The 22,053-nt window shown below is 45.0% G+C and overlaps 1 protein-coding gene across 7 annotated transcripts in view; it reads left to right on the plus strand.

Annotated features, from left to right (window-relative positions):
* RNF144A (ring finger protein 144A) overlaps positions 1 to 22,053 on the plus strand; it is a 190,853-nt gene that overhangs the window by 162,881 nt on the left and 5,919 nt on the right. For 6 of the 7 annotated variants that reach the window (XM_073568171.1, XM_073568172.1, XM_073568170.1 and 3 more), the window contains 3 exons: positions 1,562 to 1,769; positions 3,383 to 3,530; positions 9,997 to 10,086. In XM_073568171.1, coding sequence (XP_073424272.1) covers positions 1,562 to 1,769; positions 3,383 to 3,530; positions 9,997 to 10,086 — 446 coding nt within the window. Of the gene's footprint in view, positions 1 to 1,561; positions 1,770 to 3,382; positions 3,531 to 9,161; positions 9,230 to 9,996; positions 10,087 to 22,053 lie in introns of all 7 variants that reach the window. The other variant, XM_073568168.1, reaches the window with a different exon arrangement.

The following is a 22,053-nucleotide window of genomic DNA, read 5'->3' on the forward strand; positions in this document are numbered from 1 at the left end:
AGAGAAAGTTCTATCATCCAAAGCAGAAGCCAAATATAAACGTCATCCAAAAATGCCATCTTCTCTGGGCCAAGATCATTTGAAATGCACAGAGGGAAAAGTGTTCTGTGGTCAGGTGAATCATAATGTGAAATTCTTTATGAAAACCACAGACGCCATGTCCTGGGGACTCGAGAATAGGGAACATTCAGCATGGTATCAGCGCACAGTTCCTCAGTCTCTGATGGTCTGGCCTACATTGCCTATGGCATGGGGAGCTTACACATGAGAGGCACAATCAGTGCTGATTATTATATAAAGGATTAGAACAACATATTCTTCCATAGAGACATTGTCTATTTCAGGGAAGGCCTTGAATATTTCAGCAAGACAATGGTAAACCACATACTGCATCCATCACAACAGCATGGCTTCCCAGAAGAGGAGTTTGGCTGATGAATTGGCCACCTGCTGTCAGGACCATTCACCAAGAAAAAACATTTGGCTCATTATGAAATGAAAAATTGGTCAAAAAAACCCGGACTAGAAGCAGAGAGAGTCCTACATCAGACAAGAAGGGGACAGCAATCCTCTCCCAAAACTCCAGCAATTGTCTCCTCACTTTCCAAATCTTTACAGACTATTATAAAAAGACAACGAAGGCAACATGCCGAAACGCGCGTCAGGGTAGACGCCGTCCAAGAGCCAGAGATCCACATCTCCACTGTGAGTATGTCCCCACGTTTTGTTCATCATTTTACTTTTTCACTACGTTCTCTGATCCGCAGTACACTTTTAGCTAGGTTGTGATTCATTGTTCACACCAACTTATGGTATATTTTTATACCATCTACACAAAATATCCTCTGCTCATACTTTTCTGCACACATTTGTCTTATGTTTCTTATGCTCTCACTAGTACATGGTAAATACTTATACTGGTTGCTGTTGCTGGTTAGTAACACCGACCAGCTATACTGCACCTGCACTTTCATTCACTTCTATCTCATATTATTGATTGGTAATTATTTTTCATCGTTTTTATTATATGGTTTTGTGTAAGTGTATTTGACAGCATCTTTTTGGACATTTCACCCCCGTTTTATCTTGCAATATCTATACCGGGGTGTGCTTCCCCTTATTGGACTTTTGAAGATTTTTAATGCATTGTATTTGTCCTGTTATTGCTACCTGTATTTTTTTTACCAACTATAATTAATAAAAATTTTAATTTTTGGACTCTATGGTCGGTTTGTGTTCTTTCCCCCCCCCCTTTCTCATCATCATAGAATGCTGTAGAAAAGCCCTGAAAGGCAGTGGCCGTATCTTAGATCGGCCAAACCTGGTGACAGATTCCCTTTAATGGAATGCAGGTTATCCAGGATCTCTTCTTATAATACTATATATTAATGCACTCTGCTTCTCCTGCTTTATACTTTACTGCCTGCTGCTCATATACAATATTTAACATGACAGATTCCCTTTAAAGACATACTTGATGTAAAATGTCACCAGATGTAGCAATGTCCCGACTTGTAAATCACCTTGGATAACTTCCTGATACTTTTTTCTTTTTATTCAGAAGTTCTTCTGGATCCTTGTAGAACTTGGTGTCCATCCTCCTCCTGCCAAGCAGTATGTAAATTACAGGAGAAAGGTCCCCAGAATCCACAGCTGGTCCAGTGCACATCGTGTGACATAGAGTTCTGCTCGTCATGCAAGTCCAACTGGCACCCAGGACAAGGCTGTCAGGAAAATATGCCGATTACCTTTCTCCCAGGAGAGTCAAGGTACAGACTATTCGTCATGTCAGCACAAGGATGAAAAGTGTTACCTGGAACAATCTGTGAAAATTTTAATCGTGCACAATCCCGTATAAGACCCCTTAGAAAGTCTTACCCCACCCACCTCATCCTAAGGAAATTGAGTTTATTAAGAAGATTCTGTCACCAGGTTTTTACTACCTAATCTGAGAGCATCATAATGTATATCCAAAGACCCTGATTCCAGCAATGTATCACTTACAGAGCTGCTTTTTGTAGTTTGATAAAATCAATGTTCTATCTGTAGGAGATTATCACCGGAGGACTAGTAAACCTGATGCCATGTAGTCCTCCATATTCATGAGCTTTATCTAACCACACCCACACCGCTGTTCAGCAGATTTCTGTCTATGCACAGTGTACACAGAAAGCAGCCAATTAGTGAGGTGGGAGGGGTTATACGGAGCTCAGCATTCAGAGAACTTTTAAATATATAGCAGAGAAAACAGAAATTTTATCAAAACTACATCAAGCAGCCCAGTAAGTGATGTATCATTGAAATCAGGGTTTCCACTCCTCACCTTCTCCTACATGATCCTTGTTTTGGCTCTTTTGATCACCGTTACTCGCGTTAAATTCCCCTGGGGTCTCATGCGTGGCCTGGTCTTCTAGCTATGATTAGGCCTGGGAGGGTTCTGTGCATACGTGTGTGAGGTCATGGAGCTTGTCCTGACGCTTTGACCTTTGGCACACGTGAATCTGGTGATGGTGAGGAGTGGAGAGTTGGTGAGGTGAGCAGTAAGGTGAGTATAAGTATTATTTTTTTAATATTTTGCATATTATAATACTTATGTTCCGGGGAGAGACATTACAATTGCAGAGAATAACTTGTTAACAAATTGAATTTCCTGGGAAAAACTCAAATTTCGCTTGATTTGCTCATCTCACCTTATGGCGTATTTTTCAAGGCATGAAAGGCGGAAGATAAATGAAGTGATTTGCCTTGCCTATACCTCCTCTGATCTTCCCGAGCCTTCTGGGATCAGGGTCTTCTTTACGTGATCTGCGTGTACCTCCGTAGGTGAACGCTCCTCTGTGTCCGTTCCCAGATCTGTAATACTGCGTACTGGATTTTTCCAAATGCTTTTATTACATATTATAGACTTCAGAACGGATCCTCAGTCAAGACGACCCCTGGGCGGTCAATTTTGAGGACAACATATAGGGGATCTTCTCGCTACATCCCCAATGTTGTGTTGCTGAAAGGGAGACAAGGGAAGTCATGATTCAGAATGTAAATCTGTGGAAATTGATCCACGGCGCAGTTTTCATGTAAGTTTAGGTCACGGATTTTTCAGTGCGGATGTCGCCCCTTTCAGTAAATTGGGTAAAAATTGTGGAGAATCCGCAATAACATTCTCCAGGAGATTTTGATGGCAATCTGTGGTTGATATTAGATCCCATGTAGACGTGCCCTTCCATTGCCAGTTTATTGGGTAAACCTTATTGGGCATATTCATATTTCTTCTAGAGGTGCCTGATCCCATATTTGTGGGATACCGAGATGTTCTTATATACCAAGAAATACAGAACTGTATTCATAATAGAAATTACAAGTCAGACTATTTTTGTCTTTTCAGTTCAGCATTAAAAATGGTGGAAGACGACATTCCGATCAAACGGTGCCCTAAGTGTAAGGTCTACATAGAAAGAGATGAAGGCTGCGCGCAAATGATGTGTAAAAACTGCAAGCACGCTTTCTGCTGGTACTGCCTAGAGTCACTTGATGTGAGTTTAACATTTTTGTGTTTTCTGAGGCTCGTCCACATTGTGTTTGTGGGCAGCATTTAACGCGTCCGTTACATAGCGGCATTAACGCATCCATAGACTGCTATAGACGAGCGCATCGCTAACACATGTCATAATCGGCATGCATTAGCGATGTGCCGTCATTCTGTGACGGACACTCGGACCCGGTCTGCAGCGTCCGAGGGTCCGTCACTGCTAGCGCAGATGAAGCGCTAGCGGGATCACGTAACGCGTTCCACAAAAGGCAGTTGCACTAGCGCAGTCCGTTTAATGCATAAGTTGAACAGACTGCCCTAATGCAATCAGAACCTGGCCTAAGCAGGTTATCCCATAGTGCCTGAAAGCATTTTAGGGCTCGGGCAAACGTCAAAATTGTTGGTCCAAGTTCGATCCGACAACACATCAGATCGCACCCGGACTCAGTCATGTAGGTCAATATTGGGCTGCACGCAAATGTCATGTTGAAACGGCAATTTACATATTAAAATTCCCAGAAGAGCATGGCAAGGCGGATAAGTCTCTTTACCTTGGCGTGCCAGAGATGGTATGTCACTCTCCAAAAGGAGAAATATTACTTCTTAGACCTCAGTCCAGAACCTCCCAACTAGCCAAATCGGTTCTCATACTTTGCACTGATGAGGGGCAATACCCCAAAACACCATTTCTCCATATTGAGATTCTGATTTGACATTATCCTAAATTATATTTCAAGGCCCGTTAAAGGGTCGATAGTGACTTGTAGGATTGCTGCTTCCAACAGATAGCTCCATAGAGTTCAAGTCATCTTCCTCTGTGAAGAGGCAATTTTCATATTAAATTTCCCATAAGAACATGGCATGGCGAATAAGCCTCCTTTCCTAAGCATGCCAGAGCCGGTATGTCATTCTTTGCAAGGAGAAACGTTACCCCTTAGACCTCAGTCCAGAGCCTCTCACCTAGGCAAATCAGTTCTCATACTTTGCACTGATGAGGGGCAATACCACAAAACACCGTGTCTGCAAATTGAGATTCCAATTTTGATTTTATCCTAAGTCATATTTCAAGGCCTGTTAAAGGGTCGATAGTGACTTGTAGGATTGCTGCTTCCAACAGGTGACGTTCAAGTCCTCTTCCCGTCTGAAGAGGCAATTTGATTATATTATTGTGGAAGTTAGAGACAGATGTAAGTTTTTAGGAGCAAGGCATGCTTTTCATTGGATGGTGCCATAAATGGTCCTTTTTAACGTCGTGCCATAGTCAATGTGATTATTTCATACACTGTTTAATTACTAACATCATACACCACACATGTGCCGCTCTCACATACAGTATACCAGCTCTCTCAGCCTCTCTCTCTATATAAAAATTATTAAAAAAAAAAAGCAGGCAGCACACTATAGGAGTATCAAAAACGTGAACAAACATTTAATTTGCCATGTGAGCAAAGACGGAAACGTTTCGTCTACAAAGAGCGTTTGTCAAGTGTTTATATTAGTTACTGGACTGTAATCTACTTGCCGGCACTTACAGTGGGGAAAATAAGTATTTGATACTCTGCCAATTTTGCAAGTTTTCCCACCTACAAAGAATGGAGAGGTCTGTAATTTTTTATCGTAGGTACACCTCACCTAGAAAATTACATTGTATGATTATTACATAATTAATTTGCATTTTATTGCATGAATTAAATATTTGATACAATAGAAAAACAGAACTTAAATATTTGATACAGAAACCCTTGTTTGCAATTACAGAGGTCAGACGTTTCCTGTAGTTCTTGAACAAGTTAGTACACACTGCAGCAGGAATTTTGGCCCCCTCCTCCATACAGATCTTCTGCAGATCTTTCAGGTTTTGGGGCTGTCACTGGGCAACATTGAGTTTCATCTCCCTCCAAAGATTTTCTAATGGGTTCAAGTGTGAACCCATCTTTAATGCTCTTACTGAGGGAAGTTGGATGTTGACCACACTGATAGCCTGCAATATGGTGCAGTCATCCATTCCCCTTTGCTTAAAAGCATTTCCAAAGTATGATGTTTCTCCACCATGCTTCACGGTTGGGACTGTGTTCTTGAAGTTGTACTTATCCTTAGTCTTCCAAACACAGCTAGTGGAGTTCATACCAAAAAGTTCTATTTTGGTCTCATCTGACCACATGACCTTCTTCCATGCCTCCTTTGGATCATCCAGATGGCCATTGGCGAACTTCAAACAGGCATGAACATGTGCTGGCGTGAGCAGGTGGACCTTGTGTGCCCTTCAGAATTTTAATCCATGACGGCATAGTGTGTTACTAACTGTAATGTTTGAGACTGTGGTCCTAGCTCTCTTCAAATCATAGACCAGATCTTCCCGTGTAGTTCTGGGCTGATTCCTGACCTTTATCATAGTCATCCTTACCCCACGAGGCGAGATCCTGCATGGATCCCCAGACCAAGGAAGATTGACAGTCATCTTGTGTTTCTTCCATTTTCTGATAATTGTGCCAACAGTTGTTGCCTTCTCGCCAAGCTGCTTGCCTATTGTCCTTTAGCCCAGCTCAGCCTTGTCCAGGTATACAATTTTGTCCCATGGTGGAGAGGTTGGAGTGTGATTGATTGAGTGTGTGGACAGCTATCTTACATACAGGTGACAAATTCAAACAGGTGCAATTAATACAGTTAATGAGTGCAGATTAGGACGGTTTCTTAAAGAAAAACTAACAGGTCTGTGAGAGCCAGAATTCTTGCTGGTTGGTAGGTGATCAAATACTTATTTCATGCAATAAAATGCAAATTAATTATGTAAAAATCATACAATGTAATTTTATGGTTTTTATTTTTAGATTCTGTCTCTCACAGGTGAAGTATACCTACGATAAAAATTACAGACCTCTCCATTCTTTGTAGGTGGGAAAACTTTCAAAATCGGCAGTGTATCAAATACTTATTTTCCCCACTGTACCAATTGCATTTTGTCTTTGCTTTTGCTGCCTCATCCTTTGCTAAAATCTCAGTTTACAAACATATGTTTCAGGGTATTGCCCCTCATCAGTGAAAAGTATGAGGTCTGATTTCGCTAGATGAGAGGTTTAAGACTGGTATCTAAGGGTTAACATTTCTTCTTGTGGAGAGTGACAAGCCAAGCCTGGCATGTCAGAGTGAGGAGACTTAGAATCATAGAATCGTAGAGTTGGAAGGGACCTCCTGGGCCATCTGGTCCAACCCCCTGCTCAAAGCAGGATTCACTAAATCATCCCAGACAGATGTCTGTCCAGCCTCTGTTTGAAGACTTCTATTGAAGGAGAACTCACCACCTCTCGTGGCAGCTTGTTCCACTCATTGATCACTCTAACTGTCAAAAAGTTTTTTCTAATATCTAATCATTGTGTCTCCTCCCATTCAGTTTCATCCCATTGCTTCTAGTCTTTCCTTGTGCAAATGAGAATAAAGATGATCCTTCTACAATGTGACAGCCCTTGAGATATTTATAGACCGCTATTAAGTCTCCTCTCAGTCTTCTCTTCTGCAAGCTAAACATTCCCAAATCCTGCAACCTTTCCTCATAAGACAGGGCTTGCAGACCGGTCACCATTCTGGTTGCTCTTTTCTGAACTTGCTCCAGTTTGTTGATGTGTTTTTTAAAATGTGGCGCCCAAAACTAGACACAGTATTCCAGATGAGGCCTGACCAAAGAGGAGTAGAGGGCAATAATGACTTCACGTGATCTAGACTGTATGTTTCTGTTAATACATCCTAGAATTGCATTTGCCTTTTTTTGCTGCTGCATCACACTGCTGACTCGTATTCAGTCTGTGATCTATTAGTATACCCAAGTCTTTTTCACATGTGCTGTTGCTTAGCCCTATTCCTCCCATTCTGTATATGTTTTTTTCATTTTTATTGCCCAGATGTAGTACTTTGGATTTTTCCCTGTTAAAAACCATTCTGTTAGTTGCTGCCCACTGCTCCAGTTTATTTATATCTTTCTGAATCCTCTCTCTCTCTTCTCTAGTATTAGCTATCCCTCCTAGCTTTGTGTCATCAGCAAATTTAATCAGATTACCCTCAATTCCTTCATCTAAATCATTGATAAAGATGTTGAACAATACAGGGCCCAGGACAGAGCCCTGTGGTACCCCACTTGAGACATTCTTCCAACTGGATGTGCAGCCATTTACGACCACTCTTTGTGTCCGATCACTAAGCCAGTTATGAATATACCTAACAGTTGCCTTGTCCATTCCATACTTAGTCATTTTTTCAATAAGGATTGTATGAGATACTTTGTCAAATGCTTTGCTGAAGTCAAGATATACTATATCTACAGCATTTCCCTGATCCACCCAATCAGTGATACCGTCATAGAAGGAAATTAAGTTAGTCTGACATGACTTATTAGTTACAAACCCATGCTGACTCTGTTTAATCACTTCATTCTTATCCAGGTATTGACATACATGTTGTTTAATAATTTGTTCAAAGATCTTTCCTGGTATAGAAGTCAGACTCACCGGCCTATAGTTGCCTGGGTCCACCTTCTTCCCCTTTTTGAAGATAGGAACAACATTTGCTCTTCTCCAGTCTTCTGGCACTTCTCCTGTTCTCCAAGAATTTTCAAAGATTATGGAGAGGGGTTCAAAAATTTTTTCTGCTATCTCCTTCAGTACTCTGGGTGTAATTCATAGACTTAGACTTAATATTGCTACTTGCAATAGGTGGCGCTAGAGTTCTTGTATTCTTTCTCTGTGAAGAGACAATTTACATATTTAATTTCCAGGAGGCACTTGCATGGCATATAAGTGTCATCGCTCTGACATGCCAGGCCTGGCTTTTCACTCTCCACATGGGGAAACATTACCCCTTGGATCCCTATAAATTTGGTATCGCAGTTATCGAACTGCCTGTAGAGAAAGTTGAACATGACATTTTTATATATCACAAAGAATTGTATTTTCCATCTTGTAGTGCTAAGTATGTTAAATTTAGTGAAAATCCCCTTCAGAAAGAAGAAGGAAATTTGCAGTTTAAGGCTGGCACGAGCGAGGATTCTCCTGTGCGAGACAACTAGATAAATTATGTAAATGACACCTTAGTGTGATCCGATGCCCTCGCATGAGAGAATCGTATGACAAATGCGGAGAAGACGGGGAACTTAATTTCTCCATCTTCTCCATTGTCTGTGTCTGACTGCATTCGACTGACATCCAAGTGCAGTCCAATATTTTACCCACATCCATAGACACATGGTCTGATTATCAGATCCACTCAATTTTTTTTTTCCTCCTGCCGAATCGACATGCGAAAGAAAGTGCTAGTCGCCACTGCCCCATAGTATAACATCGGATAGCACTCGACCATGTTATATGCTTGTGTGAGCGAGCCCTAAAGCATCACTCAAGCTTTTTTTTTTTTTATTGGTATCACTAATATAAGATCCCTGCCCCTACTCTCATACTTACCACTAATACTTCTACTGCTCTCAGTGCCGCTCTGGTCATCTTCTGCAGGTTGTGACGTGCCGGATCTCTCCAGTGTTTGCTGGGCGACCCAGAAGTCACAACTCAATGTAAGTCTATGAGAGCCAGAACGTGGCTCCCATAGACTTACACTGAGCGCTCGTTCGTGACCGTTACCTCTGATTTCCGTTCAGTTAGAAGCGGTAACAAGATGGCAGCGCAGAACCGGAGTGGCCCTGGGAAGAGCTGAAGACGGCAGCTGGTAATTATCATACTTAGATTATTGGTACTACTCCAGCTCTGAAATCAAAATCAAACGTTGGAGTGGGGCATTAAACTACTATTGGTCCACTAGGGGATTACTCTCTTTCAATGTCCCTAATCTGGATACCGCTAACCACCACAAAATCTGTGCAGAAAACAATTCACATATTGTCTGCGTTCATATGACCATATTTTTGACTTCAATAATCTCTGTGGAAAAAATTGACGAAGCTTGAATGGTGCACAGATCAATGACCGAATTTTTCAGATTATAAGACGCAAATTTGGGGAGAAAATGGGGGTGTGTCTTATAATTCAGATATACCTTATCGGCTGCGTGCTGGGATGAGGGGGTGTTCGGATGTGCGGTGCGGCGTGTCGCTGCGGTGTTCGGTGCCGCGGGGGGCTCTGCCAACATCTTGTGAAAGCTGAGATATCATCTCCTGAGACCTTGGTGCCAAGATCTCCATCTGCGAATGCGACACCCCAGGCCGGCAGCCATTTTCCCGAAGACCAGTCCACTGCGTAGGAAACTATGTAACTGCCAGGGCTGTGGGCTTTTCCTTTTACAAGATGTCGGCAGAGCCCCCGTAGCACCGAACACCCGCAGCGGCGCACCGCACATCACCCCGTCATCCCAGCCTGCGGCCTGCAGCAGCACTCCACTCCCGTATCCTCCCTATTGCCCCCAATTTTTATGGATTCATTGCCATCATTTCCAAAGGTCTTGTAAATTTTATCTGATGTATATTTCTGTTTCACCAGGACGATTTCTTACTTATACATTATGATAAGGGACCGTGTCGAAACAAGTTAGGTCATTCCAGGGCATCAGTCATATGGCACAGGACACAGGTAGGTGGAAACGTTATAGCTGATCCATTAAATAGCTGTTTTGACGTCTGGTAACATATTGCAAGTGCCTCTTGTCAGCAGGGAACTATTGATATACTGCATTGTGCATGGCAGACAAAGCAATAGAGCCTCATGCACATGGCAAGGCCTTGTGCCCGGGTACAGTACTGCGCACATGTTGTCTCCTGTCGTTCCATATGACACAACTGTGAGAACTTTGGCCCAGATTCGTCATTTGTGATATTTTTAAGTCTCTTTTCTTTTACTTGTATTTTTTGAAGTTTTTTTTTGCGCCAAATTCTTCAGCGTTCATGAAATTGGCCCAAGTTGTAAAATGTTCTTTATTTGTTCTCTTTAACCGTATTTTTTGTGACTAAAAAGGCGACCAATGAATATCTCCACCAGAAACATTTGCTCCGAGCAGATACGGGAGTGAGATGTTCCATAAAAATTAAACATTAGGCAAAGTTGTCGAGGAAAAATCATAAAAGAAAGACAACGTTAAAAAATGATTAAAACACAAAAAATACTAAAGATGCTAAAAAGGAGCAAATAAGTCCAGAAAACTGGAGAAACAACAATGATGTGTCAAGGACTTTATGGGTACGTGCACACGCTGCGGATTGGGGTGCGGATTTGGCCGCTCGGATTTTGTAAAATCCGCAGGTAAATCTGCAGGTCAAAAGACCTGCGGTTTTACCTGCGGATTGCTCTGCGGTTTTGTCCTGCGGTTTTTCATCTCCACAATGGAGCAGATGGCAAACCGCAGCGGAATCCGCAGAAAGAATTGACATGTCAGTTCTTTCTGCGGTTTAGAAACCGCAGGAAAACCGCGCGGAAAAATCCGCACCGTCTGCACTGCAGTTTTTAATATCCATAGGATATTATTGTACTGTACACTGCAGCAAAAACTGCTGCGGATCCGCAGCGGCCAAATCCGTTGCGGAACCACAGCAGAATCCGCAGCGTGTGCACACACCCTATGTGCTGCTAGAGCAGGGGTGGGCAATTAATTTTCACGAGGGGCCACATGAAACACGGTGACTGGTGTGGAGTGCAAAACCAATAGTCTAAAATTCTGCTCACTAATAATATTCACATATTAATTATAATTAATTTATATAATTTTTATACAGCCTTCCCATAGCCTCCTCATGTGCAGCATGTCACCCTCATATAATCCCCATGTGCTGTACGTCACCCCCATAGAATCGCCATGTTCACTTCCATTGAATCCCCTTGTTCACCCCCATAGAATCCCCATGTTCACCCCCATAGAATCCCCATGTTCACCCCCATAGATTCCCCATGTTCACCCCCCCATAGAATCCCCATGTTTACTTCCATAGAATCCGCATGTTCACTTCCATAGAATCCCCATGATCACTTCCATAGAATCCCAATGTCCACCCCCATAAAAACTCCTTGTTCACCCCTATAGAATCCCCAAGTTCACCCCCATAGAATCCCCATTTTCACCGCCATAGAATCCCCATGTTCACCCCCATAGAATCCCCATGTTCACCCCCATAGAATCCCCATGTTCACCCCTATAGAATCCCCATGTTCACACCCATAGAATCCCCATGTTCACCCCCATAGAATCCCCATGTTCACTTCCCTAGAATCCCCATGTCCACCCCCATAGAATCCCCATGTTCACCCCCATAGAATCCCCATGTTCACCCTATAGAATCCCCATGTTTACCCCCATAGAATCCCCATGTCCACCCCTATAGAATCCCCATGTTCACCCCTATAGAAACCCCATGTCCACCCCTATAGAATCCCCATGTCCACCCCCATAGAATCCCCATGTTCACCCCCATAGAAACCCCATGTTCACCCCCATAGAATCCCCATGTTCACCCCCATAGAATCCCCATGTCCACCCCTATAGAATCCCCGTGTTTACCCCCATAGAAACCCCATGTTCACCCCTATAAAATCCCCATGTTCACCCCTATAGAATCCCCATGTTCACCCCTATAGAATCCCCATGTTCACCCCTATAGAATCCCCATGTTCACCCCCATAGAATCCCCATGTTCACCCCCATAGAATCCCCATGTTCACCCCCATAGAATCCCCATGTTCACCCCCATAGAATCTCCATGTTCACCCCTATAGAATCCCCATGTTCACACCCATAGAATCCCCATGTTCACCCCCATAGAAACCCCATGTTCACTTCCATAGAATCCACATGTCCACCCCCATAGAATCCCCATGTTCACCCCCATAGAATCCCCATGTTCACCCTATAGAATCCCCATGTTTACCCCCATAGAATCCCCATGTCCACCCCCATAGAAACCCCATATCCACCCCTATAGAATCCCCATGTTTACCCCCATAGAAACCCCATGTTCACTTCCATAGAATCCTCATGTTTACCCCCATAGAATCCCCATGTTCACCCCCATAGAATCCCCATGTCCACCCCTATAGATTCCCCATGTTCACCCCCATAGAAACCCCATGTTCACTTCCATAGAATCCTCATGTTTACCCCCATAGAATGCCCATGTTCATTCCCATATAGTCCCCATGTCCACCTCCATAAAATCCCCATGTCCACCCCATAGAATCCCTATGTTCACTTCCATAGACTCCCCATGTCCACCCCCATAGAATTCACATGTTCACCCCTATAGAATCCCCATGTTCACCCCCATAGAATTCCCATGTTCACCCCCATAGAATCCCCATGTCCACCCCCATAGAAACCCCATATCCACCCCTATAGAATCCCCATGTTTACCCCCATTGAAACCCCATGTTCACTTCCATAGAATCCTCATGTTTACCCCCATAGAATCCCCATGTTCACCCCCATAGAATCCCCATGTCCACCCCTATAGATTCCCCATGTTCACCCCCATAGAAACCCCATGTTCACTTCCATAGAATCCTCATGTTTACCCCCATAGAATGCCCATGTTCATTCCCATATAGTCCCCATGTCCACCTCCATAAAATCCCCATGTCCACCCCATAGAATCCCTATGTTCACTTCCATAGACTCCCCATGTCCACCCCCATAGAATTCACATGTTCACCCCTATAGAATCCCCATGTTCACACCCATAGAATCCCCATGTTCACCCCCATAGATTCCCCATGTTCACCCCCCATAGAATCCCCATGTTTACTTCCATAGAATCCGCATGTTCACTTCCATAGAATCCCCATGATCACTTCCATAGAATCCCAATGTCCACCCCCATAAAAACTCCTTGTTCACCCCTATAGAATCCCCAAGTTCACCCCCATAGAATCCCCATTTTCACCCCCATAGAATCCCCATGTTCACCCCCATAGAATCCCCATGTTCACTTCCCTAGAATCCCCATGTCCACCCCCATAGAATCCCCATGTTCACCCCCATAGAATCCCCATGTTCACCCTATAGAATCCCCATGTTTACCCCCATAGAATCCCCATGTCCACCCCTATAGAATCCCCATGTTCACCCCTATAGAAACCCCATGTCCACCCCTATAGAATCCCCATGTCCACCCCCATAGAATCCCCATGTCCACCCCCATAGAATCCCCATGTTCACCCCCATAGAAACCCCATGTTCACCCCCATAGAATCCCCATGTTCACCCCCATTGAATCCCCATGTCCACCCCTATAGAATCCCCGTGTTTACCCCCATAGAAACCCCATGTTCACCCCTATAAAATCCCCATGTTCACCCCTATAGAATCCCCATGTTCACCCCTATAGAATCCCCATGTTCACCCCTATAGAATCCCATGTTCACCCCCATAGAATCCCCATGTTCACCCCCATAGAATCCCCATGTTCACCCCCATAGAATCCCCATGTTCACCCTATAGAATCCCCATGTTTACCTCCATAGAATCCCATGTTCACTTCCATAGAATCCCCATGTTCACCCCCATAGAATCCCCCTGTCCACCCCCATAGAATCCCCGTGTTTACCCCCCATAGAATCCCCATGTCCACCCCCATAGAATCCCCGTGTTCACCCCCATAGAATCCCCATGTTCACTTCAATAGAATCCCTATGTCCACCCCCATAGAATCCCCATGTTCACCCCCATAGAATCCCCATGTTCACCCCCATAGAATCCCCATGTTCACCCCTATAGAATCCCCATGTTTACCCCTATAGAAATAGAATCCCCATGTTACCCCTATAGAATTCCCATATTTACCCCCATAGAATCCCCATGTCCACCCCCATAGATTCCCCATGTTCACCCCCATAGAATCCCCATTTTCACTTCCATAGAATCCCCATATCCACCCCCATAGATTCCCCATGTTCACCCCCATAGAATCCCAATATTCACTTCCATAGAATCCCCATGTCCACCCCCATAGAATCCCCATGTTCACCCCCATAGAATCCCCATGTTCGCCCCTATAGAATCCCCATGTTCACCCCCATGTAATCCCCATGATCAACACCATAGAATCCCCATGTTCACTTCCATAGAATCCCCATGTCCACCCCCATAGAATACCCATGTTCACCCCCGTAGAATCCCCATGTTCACTTCAATAGAATCCCCATGTTTACCCCCATAGAATCCCCATGTTCACTTCCATAGAATCCGCATGTTTACCCCCACAGAATCCCCATGTTCACCCCCATAGAATTCCCATGTTCACCCCATACAATCCCCATGTTCACCCCCAAAGAATCCCCATGTTCACCCCCATAGAATCCCCATGTTCACTTCCATAGAATCCCCATGTCCACCCCCATAGAATCCCCATGTTTACCCCTATAGAATCCCCATGTTTACCCCTATAGAATCCCCATGTTCACCCCCATAGAATCCCCATGTTCACCCCTATAGATTCCCCATGCTCACCCCCATAGAATCCCCATGTTCACTTCCATAGAATCCCCATGTCCACCCCCATAGAATCCCCATGGTCACCCCCATAGAATCCCCATGTTCACCCCTATAGAATCCCCATGTTTACCCCCATAGAATCCCCATGTTCACTTTTGTAGAATCCCCATGTTCACCCCCATAGAATCCCCATGTTCCCCCCCATAGAATCCCCATGTTCACCCCCATAGAATCCCCATGTTCACCCCCATAGAATCCCCATGTTCACCCCTATAGAATCCCCGTGTTCACCCCCATAGAATCCCCATGTTCACTTCCCTAGAATCCCCATGTTCACCCCCATAGAATCCCCATGTTCACCCCCATAGAATCCCCATGTTCACCCCCATAGAATCCCCATGTTCACCCTATAGAATCCCCATGTTTACATCCATAGAATCCCATGTTCACTTCCATAGAATCCCCATGTTTACCCCCATAGAATCCCCATGTTCACCCCCATAGAATCCCCATGTTCACTTCCATAGAATTCCCATGTTCACCCCCATACAATCCCCATGTTCACCCCCAAAGAATCCCCATGTTCACCCCCATAGAATCCCCATGTACACTTCCATAGAATCCCCATGTCCACCCCCATAGAATCCCCATGTTTACCCCCATAGAATCCCCATGTTCACTCCCATATAGTCCCCATGTCCACCCCCATAAAATCCCCATGTCCACCCCATAGAATCCCTATGTTCACTTCCATAGACTCCCCATGTCAACCCCCATAGAATCCCCATGTTCACCCCCATAGAATCCCCATGTTCACTTCCATAGAATCCCCATGTCCACCCCCATAGAATCCCCATGGTCACCCCCATAGAATCCCCATGTTCACCCCCATAGAATCCCCATGTTCACCCCCATAGAATCCCCTTGTTCAACCCCATAGAATTCCCATGTTCACCCTCATAGAATCTCCATGTTCACCCCTATAGAATCCCCATGTCCACCCCCATAGAATCCCAATATTCACCCCCATAGAATCCCCTTGTTCACCCCCATAGAATCCCCATGTTCACCCTCATAGAATCTCCATGTTCAACCCTATAGAATCCCCATGTCCACCCCCATAGAATCCCCATGTTCATTTCCATAGAATCCCCATGTTTACCCTCATAGAATCCCCATGTCCACCCCCATAGAATCCCCATGTTCATTTCCATAGAATCCCCATGTTTACCCCCATAGAATCCCCATGTTCACTTCCATAGAATCCGCATGTTTACCCCCACAGAATCCCCATGTTCACCCCCATAGAATTCCCATGTTCACCCCATACAATCCCCATGTTCACCCCCAAAGAATCCCCATGTTCACCCCCATAGAATCCCCATGTTCTCTTCCATAGAATCCCCATGTCCACCCCCATAGAATCCCCATGTTTACCCCTATAGAATCCCCATGTTTACCCCTATAGAATCCCCATGTTCACCCCCATAGAATCCCCATGTTCACCCCTATAGATTCCCCATGCTCACCCCCATAGAATCCCCATGTTCACTTCCATAGAATCCCCATGTCCACCCCCATAGAATCCTCATGGTCACCCCCATAGAATCCCCATGTTCACCCCTATAGAATCCCCATGTTTACCCCCATAGAATCCCCATGTTCACTTTTGTAGAATCCCCATGTTCACCCCCATAGAATCCCCATGTTCACCCCCATAGAATCCCCATGTTCACCCCCATAGAATCCCCATGTTCACCCCTATAGAATCCCCGTGTTCACCCCCATAGAATCCCCATGTTCACTTCCCTAGAATCCCCATGTTCACCCCCATAGAATCCCCATGTTCACCCCCATAGAATCCCCATGTTCACCCCCATAGAATCCCCATGTTCACCATATAGAATCCCCATGTTTACATCCATAGAATACCATGTTCACCCCCATAGAATCCCCATGTTCACTTCCATAGAATTCCCATGTTCACCCCCATACAATCCCCATGTTCACCCCCAAAGAATCCCCATGTTCACCCCCATAGAATCCCCATGTTCACTTCCATAGAATCCCCATGTCCACCCCCATAGAATCCCCATGTTTACCCCCATAGAATCCCCATGTTCACTCCCATATAGTCCCCATGTCCACCCCCATAAAATCCCCATGTCCACCCCATAGAATCCCTATGTTCACTTCCATAGACTCCCCATGTCAACCCCCATAGAATCCCCATGTTCACCCCCATAGAATCCCCATGTTCACTTCCATAGAATCCCCATGTCCACCCCCATAGAATCCCCATGGTCACCTCCATAGAATCCCCATGTTCACCCCCATAGAATCCCCATGTTCACCCCCATAGAATCCCCTTGTTCAACCCCATAGAATTCCCATGTTCACCCTCATAGAATCTCCATGTTCACCCCTATAGAATCCCCATGTCCACCCCCATAGAATCCCAATATTCACCCCCATAGAATCCCCTTGTTCACCCCCATAGAATCCCCATGTTCACCCTCATAGAATCTCCATGTTCAACCCTATAGAATCCCCATGTCCACCCCCATAGAATCCCCATGTTCACTTCCATAGACTCCCCATGTCCACCCCATAGAATCCCCATGTTCACCCCATAGAATCCCCATGTTCACCCCATAGAATCCCCATGTTCACCACCATAGAATCCCCATGTTCACCCCCATGAAATCCCCATATTCACTTCCATAGAATCCCCATGTTCATAAGCATGAAAAAAAACACACCAAAAAAACACTGCATACTCACCTCCATCCCGTTCCCAGACGCTCTGCTTCTGCTTCTGTTGCCGTCTCTGATGCGTTGACTGTCCGGCGGTACACAGCTGACACAATGAAATGATGTCATCGCGTCAGCTGTTTCACACGGTGATTGGTGGAGGAAGTGGCCGGAGGCCTCCACCGATGCTTTTTGCGCCTAGGGAGGCAGTCAGCGGGCGGGCACGGTGCGGCCTGTGGACCTCAGGTTTCCAGCCCCACAGCTGTCTCAGTCCGCAGGCCAGACTGAAACAGCCAGAGGGCCGGATGTGGCCAGCAGGCCGCACTTTGCCCAGATCTGGTATGAGCTCCACATATCCTCTGATATACAGCATGTGCTCCACATAGCTTCCAATATACAGCATGTACCCCATATAGCCTCTTATATACAGCACTTGCCCCATGTAGCCCGCTATATACAGCATATGACCCACATAGCCACAATATACAGCATTAGCCCTCACATAGCCTTTTTTATACAGCGTGTGCCCCACGTAGACCCCTTTATACAGTATGAGCATCGCATAGCTTCTCTATATATAGCAAGGGCTGCACATAGCCTCTATGTGTGGCGCCGTGTAAAGTGAAGCGTCACAAATGTCTGTGAACTCTGATGGTGTGAGAAGCCTGCTCTTCAGCCATATTTACACACACACATGTAATTATCGTAAGGGCTATTGTGAAGTCAGGTGGGTAGCAGCCCCACCGCAGGAGATCCACCGAGCCCAGGAGAAGCAACCATGCACCACTGGGATTGAGTGATGCTGGAGATCAAGGAGACCAGCCAGTACCTTTGCTATAGTCGCTGTCGGGACTCCAGCGACATCTGTGCAGCCACATGGGACATAGTGTTTTGCACGGTTCAAGAAGTGCCCAACTATCAGACGACATCCGTTAGGGATTAGAAGACGGACGTTTCGATACGATCCTTACTTGTCAGCAGTAGGAAGAGAGCTGGGGTACTTTCCTGTAAGCCTGAGGAGTCATGAATGCCAAGGTCCAGGCTGAGGGGAGAAGTTTTAGTGCACGTATAGTGCTATAATCAGCGGGAGTGAGGAGCTGCTACACATTGCCAGAAAAGAGCTGGGGTCATCACACCATGAGGGGCTTTTGGCTCAGTGTACTCAATAACTGTGGAATGCTGTAATCATCAACTGCTCCAGTAAAACAGCGTACCTGGACAATGATCCTGCATCCATTCCACAACTTTGCCCTTTTTAGTCTGCTGAGGACGACCTGCCAGCCGGTGAGACCACTGTGATCATTGGCGTCCATTATGCCCCGGCTCGGTGGAGTCCGACCCAGGCATATATACAGTATTAGCCCCACACAGACCTCTAGTCATATACAAATATCCCATAGTCCCATACACATGAAAAGGCCAACAACCCTTACCGTGATTCCATTACCCTAGAGCTTTACCTCTGCTGTCTATTGTGCACTGTCTCTCCGCAGTGCACAGCTGATGCTATGAAATGACATCATCACGACTGCTGTCTCACACGCTGATTGGTGGAAGATGGAACCAGCATCTCCACCAGTTAACTCACCGCCATCTGCATCCAGAGGTTTCGGAGAGCCGTGACAGTGGTTGGGGGAGGGCACAGTGCGGGCAGTGGGTCACTGTTTCAGCCCCTTGGCTGTCTCGGTCTGCAGCTTGGACTGGGACATCCAGAGGGCCAGATTTGTCCCATGGGTCGCACTTTGCCCAGGTCTCTGCTATATGTGCACACCGCATCTTAATTCCGACTGAAGAGCCGGTGAGATTTTCTTAGGCGAAGATGCTTGAGGAGAAAGCTAACAGTCTTTTTCCTGATGTGGCTTCGCTGACAGTTCCGTCGTTGTTCTTTTTCTGTTTCCGGTGTCTTTTTCCTGTGTTTTCAACTATGACGGCACAAAGTGTATGAGCAGGTCTCTTCTTTTACATGCTTTACAGTTTCCAAACCGTAAAGCGATTAAAAGAAGTAACAAAGGACTGAACATAGACATTACGTGATTTTTTTTTCGGCGCTTTTTCAGGCGGAATGCACCTGAAAAAGACGTTGTGTCCACATACCCATATTATGCCACGATGCCGTCCTCTTCTTTCCCTCCTGTCGTGGCTCCGGTCTGGCGCCTCCCATCTTCACACGATGCCGTCCTCTTCTTTCCCTCCTGTCGTGGCTCCGGTCTGGCGCCTCCCATCTTCACACGATGCCGTCCTCTTCTTTCCCTTCTGTCGTGGCTCCGGTCTGGCGCCTCCCATCTTCACACGATGCCGTCCTCTTCTTTCCCTCCTGTCGTGGCTCCGGTCTGGCGCCTCCCATCTTCACACGATGCCATCCTCTTCTTTCCCTCCTGTCGTGGCTCCGGTCTGGCGCCTCCCATCTTCACACGATGCCGTCCTCTTCTTTCCCTCCTGTCGTGGCTCCGGTCTGGCGCCTCCCATCTTCACACGATGCCGTCCTCTTTTTTCCCTCCTGTCGTGGCTCCGGGTCTGGCACCTGCGCACTACATTATTCTGCTCTGCGTCAGAGCCACGACAGGAGGGAAAGAAGAGGACGGCATCGTGTGAAGATGGGAGGCGCCAGACCGGAGCCACGACAGGAGGGAAAAAAGAGGACGTCATCGTGTGAAGATGGGAGGCGCCGGACCGCGACACCCATCGGACCGAACCGCCCCCTCCGGTGAGTATAATCTAACTCTTTTTTTCTTATCTTTCAGGTTACTTTGGGGGCTTACCTACAGCATTACAGAATGCTGTAGATAAGCCCCTGATGTCGGAGCCGGCAGCTGATAGTCAAAAAAAGGGGTGACAGATTCCCTTTAAGTGGTATTAATTCTGGAACGCGTCTGCGTACACCAATGATTCTGAGATTATTTTTTTTGTTTGTGACACATTGTACTTTATGTTAGTGCACTTCTTTGTGAAAATAATGGAAACTTGCTGAAAATTTCAAATAGCCATTTTTAATCTTTGAATGTTTTACCCTTAAACCAGCTAGTCATAGTACAGAATAAAAAGTTCTGAAATAGCATTTCTTGTATATCTACTTTACGTCGGCATCATTTTTGCAAATGTCCTCTAATTTTCTTACAGTGTTAGAAGGGTTCAAAATTTAGCAACTTTTTAATTTTTCTTAAAAAAAAATTTGTAAACTTATTTTCTAGGGACCTATTCAGAGTTGAAGTGACTTTGGGGTGCTTATATATTGTAAACCCCACCAAAGGTATACCATTTTATAACCAGAACCCCTCGAAAATATTCAAAACTGCTGTTAGGCAGCTTGTTAACCCTTCAGATGCTGCAAAGAAATTAACGCTAAATGGAATGATTAGAATGAAAAATTAATTTTTTTCCCACTAAACTGTTGTTAAGCAGATCACCATAACTCGCAGTCCCTGAGGACAGTTTTTGGCATCAGGTTGCCATGGCAACCATCTGTACTATAAAATCACGATTGCGGGTTGCTGATGGAGTTAAGGGAAGAGCACCCTTCCTCTGTTAACCACGTAGATGCCACTGTCGCTATTGACAGCCACGTCTATGGGAGCAATATGGCCACAATGTCGGTGCTAGCACATATCGTAGCAACATAGTGTCAGCTATCGTATATACCTAGAACCCACTGCATTTTCGCCTGTCGCTGGGCCCTATTATTTTATTTCTCAGGTCATTAAGGGGTTAAAGCTTTGCGTTGTAGAAACATATCAAAGGTAAAACAAAGATTAGAATTAAAGACAAGAAGGAAAACCTTAATCTTCTATTTCTGTGTGTCATAGTAGGATGTGTGTCATTTTCTATGTAACTTCTGCCCCCTGGTGTTGAAACAGCAGTAGTTCTGGTCAATAAAGCTGCTGATAATTGAAGATTGTACTAATGACCGATGCATGAAATATAGATGAATGCTTAATTAAAATAAGTATTAAATCATTAATATTTCATGTTAGGCTAACACTGATTATTCCTAATGAACTTAACGACTATTAGAATGAATTACCGTACTTTAATAAAGTAGTGTAAATCTTAGGGTATGTGCACATGTTAATGGGGTATTCCCATCTCCAAGATCATATGCCAGTATGTAGTAATATATTAGCAAGTACCTCCAATTAGAAATGTAGTATAGTTCTTCTGATTCACCATGTTGCTTACCCCAGGGCATTGTAGTAGCTTAATTTTCCATTTTTACGGTCACTCGTATACTGGCAGTTAGTTAGCGGTTAGTGGTTGTGAACATGGATTTCTAAGCTACTTCAATGCCCTGTACATACGGTAAGTAATGTAACAAAAGCAAATCAGAAGAACTATCCTACATTTCTAATTGAAGGTATTTGATAATATTATTATTA

Source organism: Dendrobates tinctorius, unplaced genomic scaffold, assembly GCF_039654945.1.
Source record: "Dendrobates tinctorius isolate UK_male_01 unplaced genomic scaffold, ASM3965494v1 ptg000021l, whole genome shotgun sequence".
Classification (NCBI taxonomy): Eukaryota; Metazoa; Chordata; class Amphibia; order Anura; family Dendrobatidae; genus Dendrobates; species Dendrobates tinctorius.